The 20,678-nt window shown below is 46.3% G+C and overlaps 1 protein-coding gene across 3 annotated transcripts in view; it reads right to left on the bottom strand.

Moving 5' to 3' along the window:
• Positions 1–18,908, bottom strand: part of LOC115786703 (transcription factor COE3) — a 157,294-nt gene extending 138,386 nt beyond the window's left edge. For 2 of the 3 annotated variants that reach the window (XM_030739058.1, XM_030739059.1), the window contains exon 1: positions 18,235–18,908. In XM_030739058.1, the coding sequence (XP_030594918.1) occupies positions 18,235–18,368 (134 nt within the window). In that variant the 5' untranslated portion in view covers positions 18,369–18,908. The remainder of the gene's footprint in view (positions 1–18,234) is intronic. The other variant, XM_030739060.1, reaches the window with a different exon arrangement.
• Positions 18,909–20,678: the final 1,770 nt, after the last annotated feature.

Genomic DNA, 20,678 nt, shown 5'->3' with positions numbered 1-20,678 from the left:
AATGCCGTCTTATTGCATTTGATGCCTGGTGCCATAAATGTTTTGTCCTAAATGTTACACAGCCATCTGCCACCAGATGGAGCTGCAGCCCTGACATCGTTATAAAAAAATGCCTGATATTTTTATTAGGTCTAATATTGTTTTACAAAGTAACCTGAAGCAAACTCCCATGAAACACCGGCCAAAAAAACCCTCTAGCAGGACAAATGTGTTTGCACCTTAAAAAAAACTGACCACAGCAAAGAGTCGGCCTCAGGAGGGAAAAGTCCCACCACAGCTAAAACACCGGGACACGACCGAAGGGTAATTAACACACGTCCCTGCACAGGTATAAACATCGGCAACAGCATCGGCCACGTTACCTAGGTTACATCGCGGCTCTACAAAGACCCAGCGCTGAAGTCGGAATCAGGGGTAAGCTGGAGGAGGAGGCTGGGGGAGAGGGGGGCTCTGGGGTTCACTGCTCAGGTTGCGGCCCCCGCAACCCGGCCCCAGATAAGAGAAAGAACATGGATGGATGTTTGTACTGTTTTATTATTTTAGATTTTAACTTTTATTGAGGTGCATGTCATGAATTGTAGAATAATGAGTAATGAGTATCGTTCATAATATACGGCACTTTTAAATCGCAATTTATTCATTTTCTGATGTTATTTTCTCATATTTTAGTGATGCGTAAACATCGCTTGCAGTAACGTGTTTGCATACATTTAACATCAGTTTACGTTTTTTCCTTCTTGGTCTGTCTGGAGTGTAACAGGCAGCGTTCATAATGCAGTGCTGCACAGTTAAGCAGCATTTACAGTGCGATTGTTAAATGATGACCTAGAATTCCATTTCCAGGTCCAAACTGTCACATGATCAATATGCCGCAGTGCTGCGTCCCTGGTTGTTTCAACCGATCTGACTCGAAGAAAAACACTCAGCTGTCATTTTACTGATGAGAAAGATGAGCAGAAATGGCTGCAGTTGATGAGGTATGTTACAATCATCTTTAACAGTGAACGGTCATTGGTCTTTTTTCCTCTCTCCTCAGCCCCCCCCCCAGCAGATGACCCCCCTCCCTGAGCCTGGTTCTGCTGGAGGTTTCTTCCTGTTAAAGGGAGTTTTTCCTTCCCACTGTCACCAAGTGCTGCTCATAGGGGGTCGTCTTGACTGTTGGGTTTTCTCTGTATCACTGTAGGGTCTTTACCCACAATACAAAGCACCTTGAGGCGACTGTTTGTTGTGATTTGGCGCTATATAAATACAATTGAATTGAATTGAACTGAATTGAATTAGTTTACAGATCTGCCACATCCAATATGGCGGGCGTGCTGACGTGTCACAGCAGCCCCACTCAATGTGGTGTCTATGTATATATGTCTATGAATCAAACAGTCCTACAATGTAAATTTGATATCAGACTTTTTCTTAGCGTTAGATTAGTCAGTCATTGTTTTTCCTTGTTTAGTCGACTAATAAATTAGTCACCAGGAACATACCTAATCCTGCTCTCTCATTGGTAGTCACTTCAATCATTCACCTTAATGATGAGAAATGTTTCTCTTAAGGCCCTGCCCACTTTGTGTTGCCTGCATTTTTTTCACCCATGGTGCCTGAAGTCAATAATTGACTTCCTGCGGTCTCTGGTCATCACTTCCTGTGTGTAAGCATGCTTAGGAAACAGGCTGAGGAAGCAGCAGCTTGTGGTCACAGTGGAAGAACGGCAGCTGCTGGATTAGCATCACGAGCTAACTACAGTTACAGCCAGTCAGAGATTTCTGGGTCCGAAATCAAACCAAGTCTGAGGTCAGAAAAAAGATCGGTGTGGTTAATATCCAGGCGTCCGTGAAGAAGAGGATCTACGAGGGTTAGCAGCGTTAGAAGTTAGCTCACTAGTTTCTATGCAAAGATAAGATCCCATTACCGTTACCGTAGCTAAACCGTACAGCTCTGATATAAAAACCAAACAGCACTGACGGCTGGAGGATGAGCTGTGGTTATGCTGAGATAAACACAGGAAGATGGAGGATGAGGGTTAAACTGCAACAGTTCATGCTGGGCAGAGACTGACGTCATCATGGCAGGAAGACGACGCTGAAAAAGGAGCAAACATCATCCACAGCACGAGGTCGTTAATACGCTGCTGCGTGGTCTGGATGACTGTGAAGAATCACAGTATCCACACTGAGTGATGCTTTCCTGATGTGCTGAGCCCGCAGGCTGCAGTTACACTCTGAGCTTTTAAAAACTTAAAGTGCTCAGAGCTCATGAAAATCCTGGAGAATCACCACTAAATACTCTGCATGGGAAAACAAAAACCGGAAACACATCGACGATATTATCTGTGCGCTCATCGTAATCGCACGCCATGGTACTGCTCGGTGGACCAATCAGAGATGCTGCTGACATGCAGACAGGTTATGGAGTTCATTTAAAGTGCTGAGAGGCTTCCAGGAGCATCAGTTTTATTGTTTAGAGCCTGAAAATGTTTCACGAGTAAACCTGAGTCCCTAAATAAATACATGATGAGGGGAGGTGAATTTTCTGGCCTTCACAGGGTTATAATTCATCTTTGCTTATTCATGTAACAGGACATGGAGTCTCCTCTGGCTGCTTTAAATACAGAGCCGACAGTCACACGACGAGCTGCTGCTGCAGGACGGGTTAAACTTTGTGCTTTAAAGGGTTTAAATTTAAAGATTAAAAACAGCAGCTGATGTTTGATCCTGAAACAAGAAGGCAAAAATTCAACTTTAAAGAACAAAAGAACAAACAGATTTTTTTTTGCTCCACTTTCAATAAAAAAAGAAGCAGAAATGAAATCATTACCGGGAGCACTGCTTCTAATGCTCATTATCATAATGTAAACAACCACTGGCTGGGGTCAGAGGTCACCCTTTAAACACCCGAGTGTGAAGCAGGAAAAGCATCGACAGTGTCGGCGGTATTTTGGATTTGAGTATAAAAATCCTTGTTGATCCTGAAATAAAATCGATGCTCCTGCAGGAAGAGACCTCTGCTCTCAGCCCGCAGAATCTCGATGTGTCCGAGGGGGAGACGCTTCAAACGGCACCGAATATTTTTACATCAATCTCATTTTCCTGCTCGTTTTGTTTCCTAAAACGCTTTATGATCAATATGATCGCCGGGGCGCGGGTAAATATTTATTCATGCTCAGGATTTGTTTTTGGAAGCTCGCCCGCGCTCTCTCTCGGTCTCCGAGCATCCCGGCTCACGGGCGTATTCCCCAGACGGCAGATTAATACAGCCGTGACCTTTCTGCACCCCCATTACCAATGCTTAATGCCTCATTTGTAGGCCAGTTTGTTGAAAGCTAATTCCTCCAACTTGTGGCGTTTGGCCGAGAGAAGAGTCTGCAGAGAAGCTCCAGGAGGAGGAGGAGCAGCTCAGGTGTGTGTCGGTCAGGTTTTAACGGAGCCTCGGTGGGAATAAAAGCAGCTGAGTGTCAGAAAACACAACGGCGTTAAAGCAAAAATAACACCGAGAGGAATCACAGCGAGGAAGGCTTCAACACGTTCACCGACAGATATTTTCAATGAGATCCCGAGAGAAGGAAAAAACTCCACAAGCATCTGTTTTTATCTGTGCTGCTATTTTCATGCACCTGACAGGAGCTACAGTGGAAACGCTGTGAAAAGAAACAATCCTCCAACAGAGTCAAACAGCATTAAGAGTGCAAACAGGGTTTAAAGCTGTCAATGGTCTGATGAAGCTTATTTACACACAGACTCAAAGAGTCAATCAACACGAGGATGATTATCCGTCATCTTTCTGGGGAAAATGAGTTTCTCCTGCATCCAGGTTAGTTTCAGTTCCTGAGAACAATCCCAGTTTCTCTTATTTCAGATGGACATTCGTTCTACTTTCATCCTTTCCCCATCCTGAGTCCAGCTCATCGGGGCAGAGATACCCACACCTCCCTCTCCCCACCCACCTCCTCTGGATCTTCTGGGGGGACACTGAGGCGTTCCCAGGTGAAACGATCTCTCCGGTGTGTCCCGGCTCCATCCCAGGGCCTCGTTCCAAACCACCTCACCCAGGAGACATCCTGGTCAAAGGCCCAACCACTTCAACGAGCTCCTTTCAATGTGGAGCAGCAGCTCTACTCCACCCCCCTCAGCTGAGCTCCTCAGCTGATCCCTAATAAAGAGCCGAGCCGCCCTTTAAAGGAAGCTGATTCCTCCCGCGTGTATCTGCAATCTTATTCTTTAGGTCACTACCTTCAGCTCGTGGTTATAGGTGAGAGCAGTTTCACCTTCATGTTCAGCCTTTTCTTCATGACAACAGACCAGCGCAACATCCACATATCTGCAAGAAGACAGGATCCTGAGACCGCTGAACCCATCACCCTCCACCTCTGCTACGCTTCTGTCCGTGCAAGTTTCTAACAGTATCGGTGATAAAGAGCAGCTCCAGCACAGTCCAAAATTCCTGGTTCCAGATCCAATCAATTCACAGTTGTACGCTGTCCAAGACTTCCTGAGTAATCCTGCTGTCAAACCATCAAACTGCACCAGTCTAAGAACATCGGTGTCTCCTGCAGCCCGACAGCCAGAAGAGCAAAGGGCCGAATTCAAACGTTTGCCGTTAGTAAAAATGTGATTAAGCCTCTGAAGTCTAACCGGGATGTTAACGGGTTTAATCTCTTTTACCTGTTTGTGAGAACTATGAATTCATTTTTCTGTCTCCTGATCGCTTCGATTTCTGGAAAGTTTTTAAAATTTCGTACTCTGATAGCACGAGGTTATGTTGAAGTTCCTGCCACTCCAGATATCTGGATTAGTTTGTGATATTTTATGGATTTGTGTAGTTATGCCCATCATACAGCAACAGATTCCTGGATCTTGATCTGGATGAACTCCAAAGGTTCCCACAGTAACCCACGCATGACGGTCTATGGATCCAGCACAGCGGTTGGTTCTGCAGCAGCTGGGACATCCGCACTCTTTTCTCCAATATGGCTTAAATAAAAGCTCATATTTGCAGTGAAATGCAACAAAACACGAATGATCTGCATTCAAATGGATAAAACCTGCAGCCCGCAGACCTGCTGGTGTTTAATATCATGTGGAGCTGTTATAAACGTAGGTTTGAAAGCAAACAAACAGAGACAAGCGGCTCGGTGAATTTGGCACCTGTTTCATCCTGAACGCCATCAAAAGCATCACTTCCACCACTAAACCAGCCCATTATCCCAATTACACACAATGATCTGCAGCGGCCCGTCCACGCAGCCGATCGCCACCCTCTCCTCTCTGCTCTGCCTCCACTCACAAAGCTCGTTAGCATTATTATTATTTCAATTATGCTAATTGCGGCTGCAGCCACTCGTCAGCGCCACCCGTATCCGGCTGTTAGCACTTGGCACAAGGTGTAATAAAAACAGTATCGATGGCACACGGCTCGCTCGAACATGCCCGGAGTGTAAATCACATGCCAACAGGCAGAGAGGAGAAAAATAAACACACACACACACACACACACACACACACACACACACATACAGAGAACAAACACGACAAGGCAAACGAGGGCCGCCGATCTGCACGTTTCCACTGCAAAGCCTAAATTAAAGGTCAGCAGGAGTCGTGTTGAGCGCTCTGCAAACAATTACTGAGTAAGACAGCCGGTGCAGGGTGCAGTCAGTTCATATCCACACTCACAGGGCCTGAATCCTGCAAGAAAACCTGCCCACAGGTCTCTACAGTGAAGTGATGCTTCAAAACTCGCCTGCACAACTTTATTTTACAGTCAGCTCCTCCCCTCATTCACAGGTAATTATTTTACATCCTGAACTCACTTCAGCATCATCCTTATTAATCAGGTACTGGACTCTGATGCAGCAGAGTTCGTTTTAAAGCCTCGGAGCTGATGTTTGGACCACCGTGAAGGTATAAATTAAGCTAACCAGCTGCATCCATAGACTGTATGGGGGCATCACTCGGGCACAGATACCTGCTAATACCTGCATTGCTTCATTTTTCAGCTCCTCATAAACAGAAGGTCTGAACATGGGGCGGGGCTTCTGTGCCTGAGACGACCATATTAGGGACTTCCCCTCTGAGTGAAACGGTTTAGTCTGTTTAATATGAGCAGAGATCTGTGACAGGAAATAAGGAAACAAATCCACAGATACAAACTGTGCTGCCACCGTGAGGAATATTAGCACCTAATGTTGCAGCACACACACACACACACACACACACACACACACTTACTCAGGTTCAAATGTGCTAGAATCAGCAGCTGTCTTCAGTTTGTTGTCTTTATTTGTGTGTTTCAAATTCTTGGCACTCTGCAGATTTTTGTATCAGTTTTATTTTTCTGTATGGTTATTTTCTGCATTCTGCTAAATTGTTGTGCACTGTTCAGGAGCATTTTGTGTGTTTTTGTATTAAATGTTTGTCTTTCTGACTCTTTGTTTTTGAGCTCTTTGTGTTTCTGAGTATTTGTTTAAACAGAGCAACGATCAGACCGGGTGCTGTGAGTCAGCCACAGGACAGAGAAGAAATCACACACACACACACACACACACACACACACACACACACACACACACCATGACATTAATCAAACAGGAGATGGAGTGTGACCGCTGTTTGAGTCTTTAACCAGCGTGGCCTGCTGCCTCACACACTTTCATATAAATACACACACACACACACACACACACACACTGGCCTAATGAGCCATACAGCACACACACGCACACACACATGTGCACACACAGTCTGTCTGGCTGCCAGGATGTTAATCAAATAAACGGTGGATGTTTAAATCTGATTCAGTGGGAAACAAACTCTGAGAAAACACACACTGACAGGACGCGCGCACACACACACACACACACACACACACACACACACACACACACACACACACACACACACTGCTGTAATTTTTGTCAGCTCTCACACTGACAGGACGCTGAATCTAAACTGCAGCTCGCAGCGAAATCTACGATCTCCACCAGGCTAATACCTTCAGTTTAGCACGTTAGCTAATTAAAGGTAAACGCTGAGTGCAGCTGAGGCTGATGGGAACCAGAGGACAGGGTCATAAATCCAAAAACATATCATCTAGAAGGGAGCCTGTGGATGTTACGGCCGTGGGAATAGCAGTGAGGAGGTGGAGGATCTCCTCTGCCAACATTATTTTGTCCTGATGATCTCGTTTTCATGTCACGGGTTCTGCTTTCACCCGGACCACGATCCGCTGTTAAACAGCAGGAGGGGACGGACGCCGACCCGCCACACGGCGCTCCTCTGACGGGCAGGCGAAGTGTCCCTGCAGAGGTCAGAGGTCAGAAAACACACTGTTTGGTTCCTTCAGCACGTTAGTGGTGAACGTACAGGAATCGCATCCTGTGCAACCGCCACAATGAATGTAATTAGCAGAAACACACACACACACACACACACACACACACACACACACACACACACACACACACACACACATCAGGTCCTCTCTCTAATTGCTATGGATATTGAGTCTGGCCTGTTAAAATATGCACATATTGTTCCTGTATACTGGTGTGTGTGTGTGTGTGTGTGTTGATTTATGCAGGCTGCACAATTACCCACGAATACATTTACCCAATCAGACCTGTGTGTGTTGTGTTTCTCTCACACACACAGACACACACACCTGTTTGGTTAGCTCTTATTAGCCGTGTAATATGAACTAATGAGTTGAGGCTGAATCACGGCGAGAACACAGCCAGCAGGTCGTCTGAGCGCGTGTGGTTTGAAGGCATCAGAGTGACGCGAGTTCTGCACTGAGATCAGGGTTAATCCTCTGATCAGGTTTAATTATTACAATTTAATACACGTATGTATGGAAAGCCAACAGTGTCAAAACAGGTCAACTGGAACCGGACGGTCACAGATCTTTAAGCCTGAAAGGAACCGATTTTCAGTCAGTCTGATAACTAAAATGATATCGTGGTGAGCACACTGTGAATGATTTTAACTTTATATTTAGAATTAGATCAGCTGTTTTACACCTCCGAGGAAAGTAACCACATAAAGCCTGAAGCTGCGTGAAGCTTTGATTTTTTTCAATTCATAAAACAGAAATCTGCAGACCTGCCAGCACTCACATACTTCCTGTGTTTCTCTTGCATTTTAAAACCATCTCCAGGCTGCCTCCTGTTTTCCCGTTTATCCCAGGAAATTCCCATAATTTGCATGATTGAATAATTGGAATACATGCATCTGCAAGTTTTGTGTTGGTCTAATGTTACCCAAGTTGTAAGACTGTCTATAACATGCAGTCTGGACACACTAAATACAATTTCAGCCCATCTGCTGGAGCCCCCCGATACGAGCTGTCTGAAAGTCCAGACAGTGTACGAGTGACTCTTCGGCTCTCTGCACGGCGAGCGTACAGTAAAAGCACACTAAAAGAAATCACCTTGAGTCGAGGCACATGTGCGAAATGGGAGTTTTTGACTTTGGAAAGATATTGATGGATTCGAGCTTCAGGATTTAACATCGCATAATCGAAATGCAGAGAAAACAAACAATGCTGCTGATAACGACCTGAAAATGAAGCTCAATTAGTCTGACTCCTTTGAACCGCCACATGGTAAAAATCATCTGTTTTACATCCATCGTTCTTCATCGGCTACACACCTTGTTTTCATACTTTACACAGAGTAATGTTAATTTCAACGTAATCAGACTACACAAAGGTGTATTTGCTGCACACTATGTTGCTGCAGGATCTCCACTTTCTCTATTCCCCCCGGTTTTAGTGCGATGACGCCATGGGAAATGTGCCGTGGGTGGTTTTTGGTGCAGCGGCAGTCGGCTGTGGGTTCGACGGCGGTGGCGGGCGCCGTCAGGGAGGAAACACCCGCTGACTGATTTCCATTTATGCACCTTAATAGTGTGTGTCATTCCTAATTAGGGTGACTGGCTCGGGGAAACGGTGGCTCGATGCTGGAATGGCTGCTTCTGTCATGCTGCAATTACCAACAAATTAGTCTTTAAGCTGAGGGGCTTCTGCACACACTCAGACACACACTTCTGACCAAGTGTGTGTGTGTGTGTGTGTGTGTGTGTGTGTGTGTGTGTGTGTGTGTGTGTGTGAGAGGAGTATGTGTGCTAATTAGTGCATTCTGAGTGGTGTGAAAATGCATCTAAGTGTAAAAGCAGACGAGGTTTCACGGACGTCAAACTCCGACCTGCAGCTGTTTGTTCTGCAGCTTCAGCTTCGACTAAAAAAACTCACAAACAGGATTAAAACCGGTCGACATCGTTAACATCTGCAACATCCTTACACAGTGTTACACGAACGAGTAAAACAGCTGCGTTTTAAATGCAGTTTGGTGGATAAAACCATCACCTGACTCTTTAAAATGCATTTTAGTTTTATTTAGAGTTTAATTATTCTCTATTATTCTATTTTACATTTATTATCCTGTTAATACAGCCGGTGCTGCACGCTCAGGGTTAAGATTTAATTCAACACCATTTTATTGCTATAGCTCCAAATCACAACAGTCGCTTTATGTTGGAAAGACCCCACAATAAGAAAAGCCAACAGTCACAGCGACCCCCCCCGAAGGAAAAACTCCTTTTTAACAGGATGAAAGGTGGGGGTGAGGTGAGAGAGACCGGACAGAAGACACACTGTGTAATCTGATTACTACGAGTTAACGCTGCTTTTCATTTAACAAACAATGAAAAAACTATATTTGCGCACAAACACACAGAGTGTGAAACAGCTGATCTGGTGCAATTGTTCCAGTTTAATACACGCAAGTATGGAAAGCAAACAGGGTCAAAAACGTTAAACTTTTACTCCAAAAGAAACCGATTCCAACAAAACTCGAGTTTGTCATCAGGTGTTCAGTCTGGTGCGTTCAGGGTTCCAGTTTTTAAATAAGGAAAATACTAAATTGCTGATTTCTGAGATGGAGAATACACATTTGAAATGGCAGCTTTTATCTCGGGGAGAGTAAATCTGAATTTGATAGCCTGGAACTGTGCAGGTTCGGATACATCTGGAAGTTGAAGAGGAGCTTCAGAATCAGATGGAGGTGGCAGGGTCAGGTACTCACCGCCCATCAGAGGAGTTATGACGCTCAGATAGAGTTACCTATGAGATGGGCAGATATTTGTTTAAGGTCCGCTTTGGTCTGAAAATCAGAACTTTTAATGGTCCAAACGTTGCTTTATTTTAGTCTGCTTCATCCTCAGGACAGCCTGAAACTGCCCTCTGGGCCCGCGATGAACCTTTCCTTCAGGTCCTCTGGAGGAAAGAAGCGGTTAAAGTCCGAGCCTCTTCGAGAAATATTTGTTCTATTATTCTGTCAAACTTTTTTATTTTCATTTATTCATGGACTCTGGTCTGCGCGGTACCTTCAGGGCTCTGTAAATCTGAGTTTCTGTGGTCACGAAGCCGCTTCCAGCAGTTCAGTTTGGCTTCGGGTTTATTTGGATATGAAGAGAAACGTCTTTTTGTGATGTTTTTATATTTTAGCTCTCCTCTGCTCAGGATGGATGAGCCGAGCTAACACAGCTGCACGTTTCCTGAAGTCAGCTGTTTCCTCCCAAACACATCTTTTACCCTGTCTCACACACACACACACACACACACACACACACAGGCAGAGCCCATTAGCCTGGTCACCTGCTCCTCTTGGGTTAATTGTTTGCAGCTTTTTTTCCTGTCTTTCTCACTGCCTGCGATTAGCCGAGCGGCCCGTGGCGGCTGACAGTCAGCAGAGGCCGCGAGGAGACAAAAAGAGCTCAAGCAGCGGCGTTTATTTACACCACCGCACTTCCAGGAGGACAACGTGATGGGCAGGATTTACAGACAGCAGCGGCTGCTTTTTAAGCTGGTGCTCAGGAGAGCTTAAGTGAGGAGGAGGAGGAGGAAGTGCATTTTTTCCTCAACAGACTCAAAGAGTAAAACGTTACAAAGAGGAAGGTGAGCGAGCAGAGGCCTCGGCTGACCTCTTCATCATCCGTAGCCGCCGCTGAGAGTTACGACTCTCTGATAAAAGAGTCTCTCAGCGCGAGAATCCATCACTGACAGACTCCACAGACTCGTCTCAATCCGCCCGCCGCGGGGGACCGCCGAGCAGAACGCCAAACGCTCCGTGATTGAACCGATGACGAATGATGCCAAAGAGGGGAATCCCCACGTCGACGTTTATTCACCCCTCTGATAACCCCAGAGGACAAAGACGGGGCGTGGAGGACGGGATCACTCACTCCGCTCGCTCTTTTTCTTCCCGTTTTCTGCTCTGCTGAGGTGTCGGGGAGGGTCGAGGGAAATTTGATCACCCGAAGCTTCAGCACACACACAGGTTATAACACACACCTGCCAACACTGAGAAAAATCTCCACCTCATCGCTACACGTGATGGAGTCACACTTACACAGATTTACAGCTTCTAGAAACGACCGTCGGTTATTTTTGGTTTAAAAGTCGCTCATTCACGAAGGAAACACCCGGAAACTTCCCGAAGTTTAAGAAGAAGCAGCTGAAACGTCATCTTCCAGATAACGGAGGTTCCTGCTGAGAGGTTCCTCAGACATTATGAGCTGAGTTTACAGTTTCAGATTGTTGAACTGTGACGAGCTTTTTCAGCACAGCCACAAAACATCATCGCAAACGATAAAGAGCAACAGAAAGCAGCGCAGGTGGCTGATCACAGCGATTAATTACACGCTCCTCTGTAACGGAAACGCACAAAATATTAGTTTGGTGCAGATGAACATACATCGGCCCCCCCACAGACTGGTCACCTGTCCAGGCCGTGCCCCCACCTTTGGGATAGCCTCCCAAAGAAGGGGGCACACAGACTATAACTAACACACACCTGTTCATCACCTGTTCACAGGGCTGTTTCTAAGACAGGAGCACAGAGAAGGAGGAAGTCTGAGCAGAAGTAAACGCAGCGTAAAAGCCGGCCGAGGAAACAGGAAGGAATACACGAGGTTTAGGGTCAACATACACTTTCAGTACCTGAAGTAAAAGGAGGCCTAACCTACCCCCCCCACACACACACACACTCACCTAAGTACCTGCCCCCCCCCCCCCCAACACACACACACACACACCAACACACACACGCACACCCATGTACACACACTCACACACACAGGCACTCACACGCACTCACACACACACACTCACACACACACCCACACACACACGCACACCCATGTACACGCACACACACTCACACACACACGCACACCCATGTACACGCACTCACACACACAGGCACTCACACACACAGGCACTCACACGCACTCACTCACACACACACACACACCCATGTACACGCACACACACTCACTCACACACACACACACACACACACACACCCACACACACACCAGCTATTTGGTGATCAGGAGCCGATTGAATAATTGATCGATGTCTGCAGTTTCACAGTTTGAGCAGCGACCTCTGACCTTCTCGACGACTTTACGAGAAGAACGAAAACACTGCAGTCGGCCTGCGACGGTTTTTAGTTCCCATCACGTTCCTCTCACGGAGAACGTTTCAGAGGAACGTTTCAGAGGAACGTTTGACCCCAACATGAACCGATCGCCTGAACCTTTAAATCGAAGCGATATACATTAATCGCAGGAACTTTCAAAAGGTCAAAGGTCAGCAACTGAATCTGAGGAGAGAGCCGTGACTGCTGCCTGATCAGTTGGTAATAAGCGATCAATACCGGGACTCAAACTGCGGTTTCTGCTGGGAATTCTGCTGAGCGATGCTGTCTGGAGCGGTGGGGGTGCTGCTGGTGACGTGCTGACATCACGTCCAATCACACGATAAACACACAGAGCGGAGCGGCGTATCACGTGACGCGTCCTCAGGGTCCGATCGCACTGAGAAATCGTTTTCCTTCCATCTCGACTCCAAACCGTTTTTCCCGCAGCAGAAGAAGAGCTCTTCATGAGTTTGCAGCGTTTCCTTATTTAATGAAAGCCACTGTAATCTGATTACAGTGTGCCACGTATTTATTCACTGCATGAGGCTCATACAGAAGATTTTGGCAGTTTGTGTTCAGTCAAATTTAAACGCGTTCCCTGAAACAGCTCGTGGATGAAGTCGTTTTTGTGCGTGAAATAAAGTCGGCCATCTTTGTTTCGAGTCGGCCGGTCTGTGCCGGAGAGAAGCTGCTCACTGATGAGACGCCTGCTTCAGTAACTCTGCATGGAAAACAGCACTAGTATATTTTTATCTATAAACTGGGTAAACTTCCAGCTGACCTCTGACCCTTCTCAGATCATTTCCAGCTCCTAAACTGCATCACTTCAGAGAAAGCTCCAAACTCGCCTGCAGGAGTCGTGTTGTTTCCGTGGCTGGGACTGCTCTCTGTCCCCGTCAGCTCGATTTTATCGTGTTTTTACATCACTTCCTTTAAGTATTCGCTCCACAGCTTTGGAACGACCTGTTTTTCTTCTTTGTCTTTAAACTTTGAATGTTTGATCATCAGATTTATTTCAGTCCTGCAGAACTTCACAATCATCTGAACTCAATAAATAAATGAATGTGACATATGAACACATCATTAAAAACACAGCAGCCCTTAAAGGTTTCACTGATGAGCTCCACGACTGCTTTAAATGTAACATGAATATTTGTGTTTAAAGACATAAAGCATGTTCTTCGACCTCGCTGCTCACGTCTGTTTCCACGTGAAGTTTAACCCACAGAAATATCACCGAGTTCATGTCTGAGGACACGAGGAGCTGACGTCTCCACAAAGACCAAATAAATCAGAGACTCGCAGCTGCGCTCAAACACGTTTCTGCTCTCGGCTTCAGTCGAACACAAACTGCTCGTTTTCTTTTTGACCTTCAGAGTTTCGTCTTTCTGACGGAGGCTTAAATCCTGTGAATGCAACATAAACAGGAGCGACTGAGACTCCACGGAGAGAACCTGACTTCACTGAATTGGTCCAATGATCCATTTAACACCTGCTTTATGTGCTTAAACCTGGAGCTTCAACCAGCTCTAAATACATGCACATATAAATGCAACGAGGTGCCTTTAATTTACTCCAAAATAAGCACGTTAAACACTCGTCACCAGCTTTGTTCCCTCCGAAGTGCTGCTGTTCAACCCTTAACGTGAGCTACTTATTTGTTCCCTTGAGGTTTGAGCTTAATGGAGGCCAGCTTTGAACCTGTGGTCTAAAAAGGCTTCACTGACCTCCCACCTGCAGCTGCAGCCCACCTCAGAGGAAGCAGGCAGGAGGGTTCGAACCCTGCGACACCGCTGGCGTCCGCGCTGCCGTCAAACAACTCGCTTTTATTAACACAACACACCCAAAAACGCCCCAAAGCTTTTCCAGGCCACGCAAACGTTCACAACAATATAAACCTGCTCAGTAGACAAAAACAGAAATCCCTTTAAATCTGAGAGCAAAATTAAACTTGACCTCATTTGGTTTTGAATTTGTTGAACTGAATCCTGATACCGTAAATATACAGAAAAACTTTCACCGCTCGACGAAGTCGGCAGAGTCACGCCGAGGGCCGACGACGAGCCCGCGCAGCGTCCGGCCACCTTCTCACCTGTTGCTGTAGTTTTTGCAGCCTGCGGGACTCTGATACCCGAAGAAGCTCCTGATTAAATTCAAATTAAAGACACTCAGATTTCAGATTTAAATTTAACAGAGTCTGTGTGAGATTTATAGACAGATTCGTGTTTTTAATCATATTTACAGCCCAAAGGTGCCGTTTAGTTCATGTGACACATGATGACCACATAAAGAAGCTCCTTCAATGATTTTATGATAAAACTCTGATGTTTTGGGGTTTAAAGGTGCAGGAAAGGTTTGTTAATGAGTGAGGACACGGCCACGCTGGCAGGATGAATTCAACAAACTCGGTTTAACGTCTTTGTGGATTTTGAAGCAGATTTGAGGGTTTTTATCAGATTTATGTCCCAAAGGTGCTTCAGTGTATTTGCAGAATGACAGTGTTTTTAATCCGTGTCTCATAAAGAAACCGGTTTCAGTGCTCAGACTTTCTGACAGGGATGAAGGTGATTTCTCTGTGCTGTGAGGAGCATTTTTCCTGTCTGCAGCCTCTCGTGCTCGAGCCTTCCCGTGTGCTGCGCCTGCTGCAGGCTGCGGTGCACCGGCTCTGCTTTCTGTCACTCAGAAGCAGCAGAAACGTCTCGAGCTGCTGAAGCTCGAGACGTTTCAGCTCCGTGACGTCTTTGTCCTTCGAGCGTGTGCAGCTTTACGCGTGCACGTATGATGGACAATTAGTGATGATTTTTATGGAGGGAAATCACAGTAAGATCATCATTTTAATGTTTTATTGCTGCCACTCTGAGCTGCTCTGTGTTCACTTTCTGCTCCAACAGGTTTGAGGCTGAGGAGCTGCCTGCAGCCGCCCGTCCCGCTCTTCACGTTCACTGCAGTAAATCGAACCTCTGTCATCAGGATGAGCCGCCTTAAACAAACCGTGTTAAATGCTGTGAATCGTTTCAGGTGTGGTGCGCTCGCTGCTCTGCTCCTCTGATTGTAATTCGACTCTTTGTCCATCTGTCCGTCCTGGAAGAGGATCCCTCCGAGGTTTCACCCTCCTGTTTTCCTGCAGACTTAAGCTGCTCGACTCTCCCTGTGAGGAGCTTTTTCTAAATGACATTTAAACATTGTCCACAGAGTTATTACTGTGTTCACAGTAATGCGGGAACTTTCCTCCACCGTCCATGACTGAGAGCATCTGACTGCTGTTTCATGGTCAGAGTTCCTTTAAAGCAGCACAAACACACTCAGTAAGATCTCCTCGGTATAAACCATTTCCTGCATTTGTCCTGTTCTGTGAGCCCAGAGCGGCTGCAGCAGGACGAGCTGCTCTGTCAGATTAAAGCTGAAGTGCTGCCAGTCAAAGGTTAAACTGATCGGTTAGTGGATCTTTGGAAGGTTAAATGATCATCTGAGCAAAGAGAAGCGACTCACTCAAACCTGACTCCACGAATTCAGATTCACCTGCTCAGGAACAAAAACACCGAATCCAGTTATGAAAGCAGCAACACCGCGGCGCTGCTGAGGACGTTTCTAAAGCTCCGAGCGCTGGAAGAGTCGCTTCGTTTACATTCAGTTCAGCCAGAAAACCGGATCCAGCTGATCCGATTTCAGTTTAAAAATCTGCTGCTGGGAGTTCAAACAGAGCTCGTCTGCAGCAGCATTTATTTTATTTTTATTTCTTGGTCGAATGTTTAAATCTGATATCTGTGGATGATTAAGGGGCGAGATCTTCGTCCTCTGCAGCTCAGGTTTAACCAGCTGCATTTTAATTTAACAACAAAAAAAATAATAATTTTATCCAAATTTTTAAATCTGTATTTTTGACCTGAAAAAAAAATATCTGCATATACAAGTTTATTTCTGACTGAAATTAGATGCACAAAATGTTTTAATTGTGCAGATGAGCCAAAGGAAACCTGCACAACCCAAATCACACGTCTTTATTTATTATTTTAAAGCAAAACAGCAGAAATGTTCAGCTTCAGCTAAATCTGATTATTTTATTCATAATTTCCAATGCTAAACTGAATTTTTGGGAGTTTGAGACTAATTTTACTGTAGCTGCATATTTTAATTTTTACTGATTTTTCTGATGACTTGAGAAAATGATATTATTACTAAAAGTTTAGTGTGTGATGTGTGTGTGCTGGTTCATTTTCACACACCCTGTTTTGTGTTTTTAGCTGCAGAACGCAAAAAGATTTTAGGAGCCAAATTTGCACAAATAAAAATGCAGCTTCACTGAAATATTAACGGAAGCAGGTGCTGCAAAGTTCTGCAGGAGCCCTCAGACCGACTCAGCCCGGAAGAAACGGAGGAGGAGAAATTTGAAAGTTTGGAGGAAAACCCACGCCGGCCCACGCGCGGTGTTTTCGGGTGATGGATGCGCTTTTTGGGCGCAGCTTCTCTCCTCTGTGGAGCTCCTTCGGAGCGCTGATGGATTTGAAGCTGGAGCAGCGGCTGGAAAGCCCGCATGGATCAGTCTCAGATTTCACCCGGAGAGACGCGTAAACGCTCATTTTTAACGTTTTAATCTTTCATCCAAAATAAAAATAAAGTTTCGGAGTTTCTACAGAAAAAACTAAACGTAAAACCTCTCTTTATAAATAAAGCATTAATATATATTTTTTTACTGAAAGCTGAACGCGTGTTTTTACTATAAAATTGAGGCCGTTTGTTTATTCTGCAGTTTGAAATTAATTTAACTGGAAAATTTAAAAATTTAAAAAACCGCCTGTTTCACGGTGTTTTTACTCTGGGAGGTCAAACATGGAGCGCGTTTCTCCTGAAAGGCCGCGCAGCTCCGGCTTTAACCTGTGACCCACTTTCTTTTGGTTTGATTTGCTCCGTTTGGCCCATGAATTAAATATCGCTGAAATTCGCGTATTTTCCGTCTCCTTAGAATCGGAGTTTCTGAGCAGAAATTCTCCCTGATTTCATTTATTGGGATTATTTTTCCTGCCTCTGATTATTCTCCGAGCATCCCGGGGAGGAGAGGCGCGCAGCGGCGGCCGCTCCGCGCTGCTCCCGCCGCCTCCCCGCGCTCTCTGCGCGCCCGCCGCGGCACCAAACCGCGCGTCACATTTGTTTAAATAAAGCGGAGCCGCGGCGCGGGAGGCCTAAACATTATTTCAAGCTGAGGTTTTGGTTTGTGGAGCGGGGATCGCTTCTGCGCGATGCTCCGCTCGCAGCGGGCAGCTGGTGGAGCTGAAGCCGCCGGAGAGCCGAAGGGAGGCGGAGAGAGGACGCTGCAGCCCGGCGCTGACGCTGCTTTAAATTATCGAGGAACGCAGAGATGTTATTGCGTTATTCTTTGTTTTTCCTTTTATTCTGATTATTATTTGCTTCCCGCGTTTGAACCAAAGTCACCGTTTGACCGATGACGGGAGTGAACGAGCTGCTGCTGAATGTCACTGAAACTTTGAATTTTTCTGTTTCGTCTGAAACTTTTCAGATAAAACCTGCAGAGGAGCGCGTGCAGCCGGTGCGCTGCTTCGGTCTTTGATTTGTGCTGAAATAAAGTGAAGCTGCGGCTCTACTCGAACTCTTTCTGCAGACATGAGGCTCAACTGGTTTTAACTTTGCATTTTTCTTTCGCTCTCCATGCGTGACGCTTTTCAGATCCTGGAGGATGCAAACTGTCACCTTTCTAACTGTGACACTGATCGGCTGCCTGCGTGACTTTGTGATATTTTTACCTCTGGGCCGCTGTGTTGGCGTCCAAAATCCCTGCGCCCTGCATCCAGGAACGGACCGGGGTCATGCCGGTGGGGAGCGGCTCCTCCTTCATGGTTAGGGCCCCCCGGGGGAGGCTGTCCTGGATGGAGAACATCAAAGTGTCCTTCTGGGAGCTTTGTCTTCACCAGAAACACGAAAGAAGAAGAAGAATAATCCTCCCTGTACCAGCCACTCAAAAAAACCAAAGGACCACCTGGATTAAGGTGGAGAAAGAGGAGAAGGAGGGGAGGAGGAGGGGTGGGGGACACACGAACGAGCTTCCCCAAAGTAGCGGGTCCTGATCCAGAGAAGAGCCCGGGATCCCTCTGGGTTTCTCCGGGGTTGTTTTAGATCCCAGCCCCGGCTCGCAGCAGTCCGGGCTTTAAACCAGCGTCTCTGTGAAGTTAAAAGAGGGCGGAGAGAGGAGCGGAGAGCAGGGAGAGCATCTCAGAGGAGGGAGACAGAGGGAGAAAGACGCGCAGGAGAATCAGCCGGGATCCGGAGAGCCTGACGCCGGGAGAACGGAGCGGAGAGAGCCGGGGATCAGAGGGAGGCGAGCAGCCGCGGATTGTGGAAAAATGAAAAGTGGGATAAAAAAACAAGCCAGCGCTTCAAAAAGGAGTAAAATGAAATGATTAGCAAACAAGAGGGAGGGACGGACCGTGGAAGGCTGCGGCTCCCGGGGGAAAAGGGGGATTGGGCAGCGAGAAATCTCATCCCCTCCCTCCCCGGCTCTTTATGGCTCCTCTGTCCCGGCGGAGAGCTCCTTCTCCCGGGGTCCGGGGCTCTGGAGCTCCCGGGGGACCGGCGTGGAGCAGGAGGGGGCGGGGACACCACCAAATAAGGGCAGCTCATTTGTATCCTGGTCGCACCTCTGGCAGCTCATTGGCTAAAACCTCGCGTTACGTCATGGTTTTTCAAAGCGCGCGCCAAATAAGGGTTTCCGCGTGTTGGGCCGCGCGCGCTGTAAAAAATGAAGTTTGAAGCGTAAAAACAAAACACGAAGGAGAGTTTCACACACGCACACCGGCACGTGACAGCGCTCAGGAGGGACTCACAACTCATCCCGGTACCTGCGTCTGTCACTCCAGCGACACTAACGCCGCTTCTTCCCCCTCAAACGCCCGTTAAACGAGCCGCCGAGGCCGGCGGGCTGCAGGCTGGATCTCCCCTTCATCCAAACCCTCCGTTTCCGCCACAGGCCCCGGCGCGCGCTCCGCATTTTACCGGTGCGGGTACGAGACCGTAATACTGAACTTCATCAGACACACCGATCTGTATTCAGCCCCTCCAGCCTCACAGACTCCTCCGGATTCCGGAGGATTAACCGGTTTCATGCGGAATAATCTCTTCTGTCATCCCGCGTTCAGGCTGACTGACACGGGCAGCGCGCGTTTTGGCACCAATTTGCGCTTTTTTACGCGCGGACATATGGCCCTCTATCTCTCTCTCTCTCTCTCTCACACACACACACACACACACACACACACACACACACACACACACACACACACACACACACACACACACACACACCAGGAGGGAAAGCCGCTAATAAGCTGTGTTTTAGTGGATGTGTTTTATTTCACACTGCTTTAAAATGTGTGTTTCATTTCAAAGTCAGTGAAACACCTCCAAGACCTGCCACCACTATGGTATTTATCATTATTATTACCTTTATTATTAATAATAATAAATAATAATAATAATGGTAATAATAATATTATTATTACCATTATTATTATCATCATTATCATTTTCCTCAGTTCTCCTCTTGATGTTTGGGGTTATTTGACATCTCCAGCAGTCATTGCTGTTGGTTTTCGTGGCAGGAGCAGAATTCCTCTAATTAAGCAAAAACTCCAGAGCAGCCTGATTAAATATTTATCCTCCTTTAGCCCGCTGCCTCCCTCCAGGGAAACAGAAACGTCTGGAAAGCCTGGAAAAAGATTTCTGTGCAGCGAGAGAAAAAGTCAATGAGACGCTGCAAACATGTTGGCGATGAAGAGGAGGAGGATGAAGACGGCCGGATTAGAAACCACACGGTAACAGGCTCGTGAAAACATTCATTATAAATATGATTTTATTGTTTTAATACGGAGCCTGTAATTATGTGCTTTAAGTAAAAACCTTAAAATAAATATAATCAGACTTATTTATGAAATTCGCGCTGTAATAAATGAATTTATATTTTTCCAACAGCTACACTGAGAATAATTTCACAGGTTATGGGAGATTTTCAGAATATTGTATTTAGTGTAAGTTTCTTTTATTTTGATGGTGTTTTTGATTCTGTGATATTTGTTAGATATAAATGAAACCCTCAAATCTGAGATCTATTCAATTAATCTGTGAACCTTAAATATGATGCTAATAACCCCCCCAAGACCCTTTAAAGCTGCGTCAGGTACACCTCGCCCACCTG

Source organism: Archocentrus centrarchus, chromosome 10, assembly GCF_007364275.1.
Source record: "Archocentrus centrarchus isolate MPI-CPG fArcCen1 chromosome 10, fArcCen1, whole genome shotgun sequence".
Lineage (NCBI taxonomy): Eukaryota > Metazoa > Chordata > Actinopteri > Cichliformes > Cichlidae > Archocentrus > Archocentrus centrarchus.
Note: the sequence above shows the minus strand (reverse complement) of the source record. Positions and strands in the feature narration are given on the sequence as shown.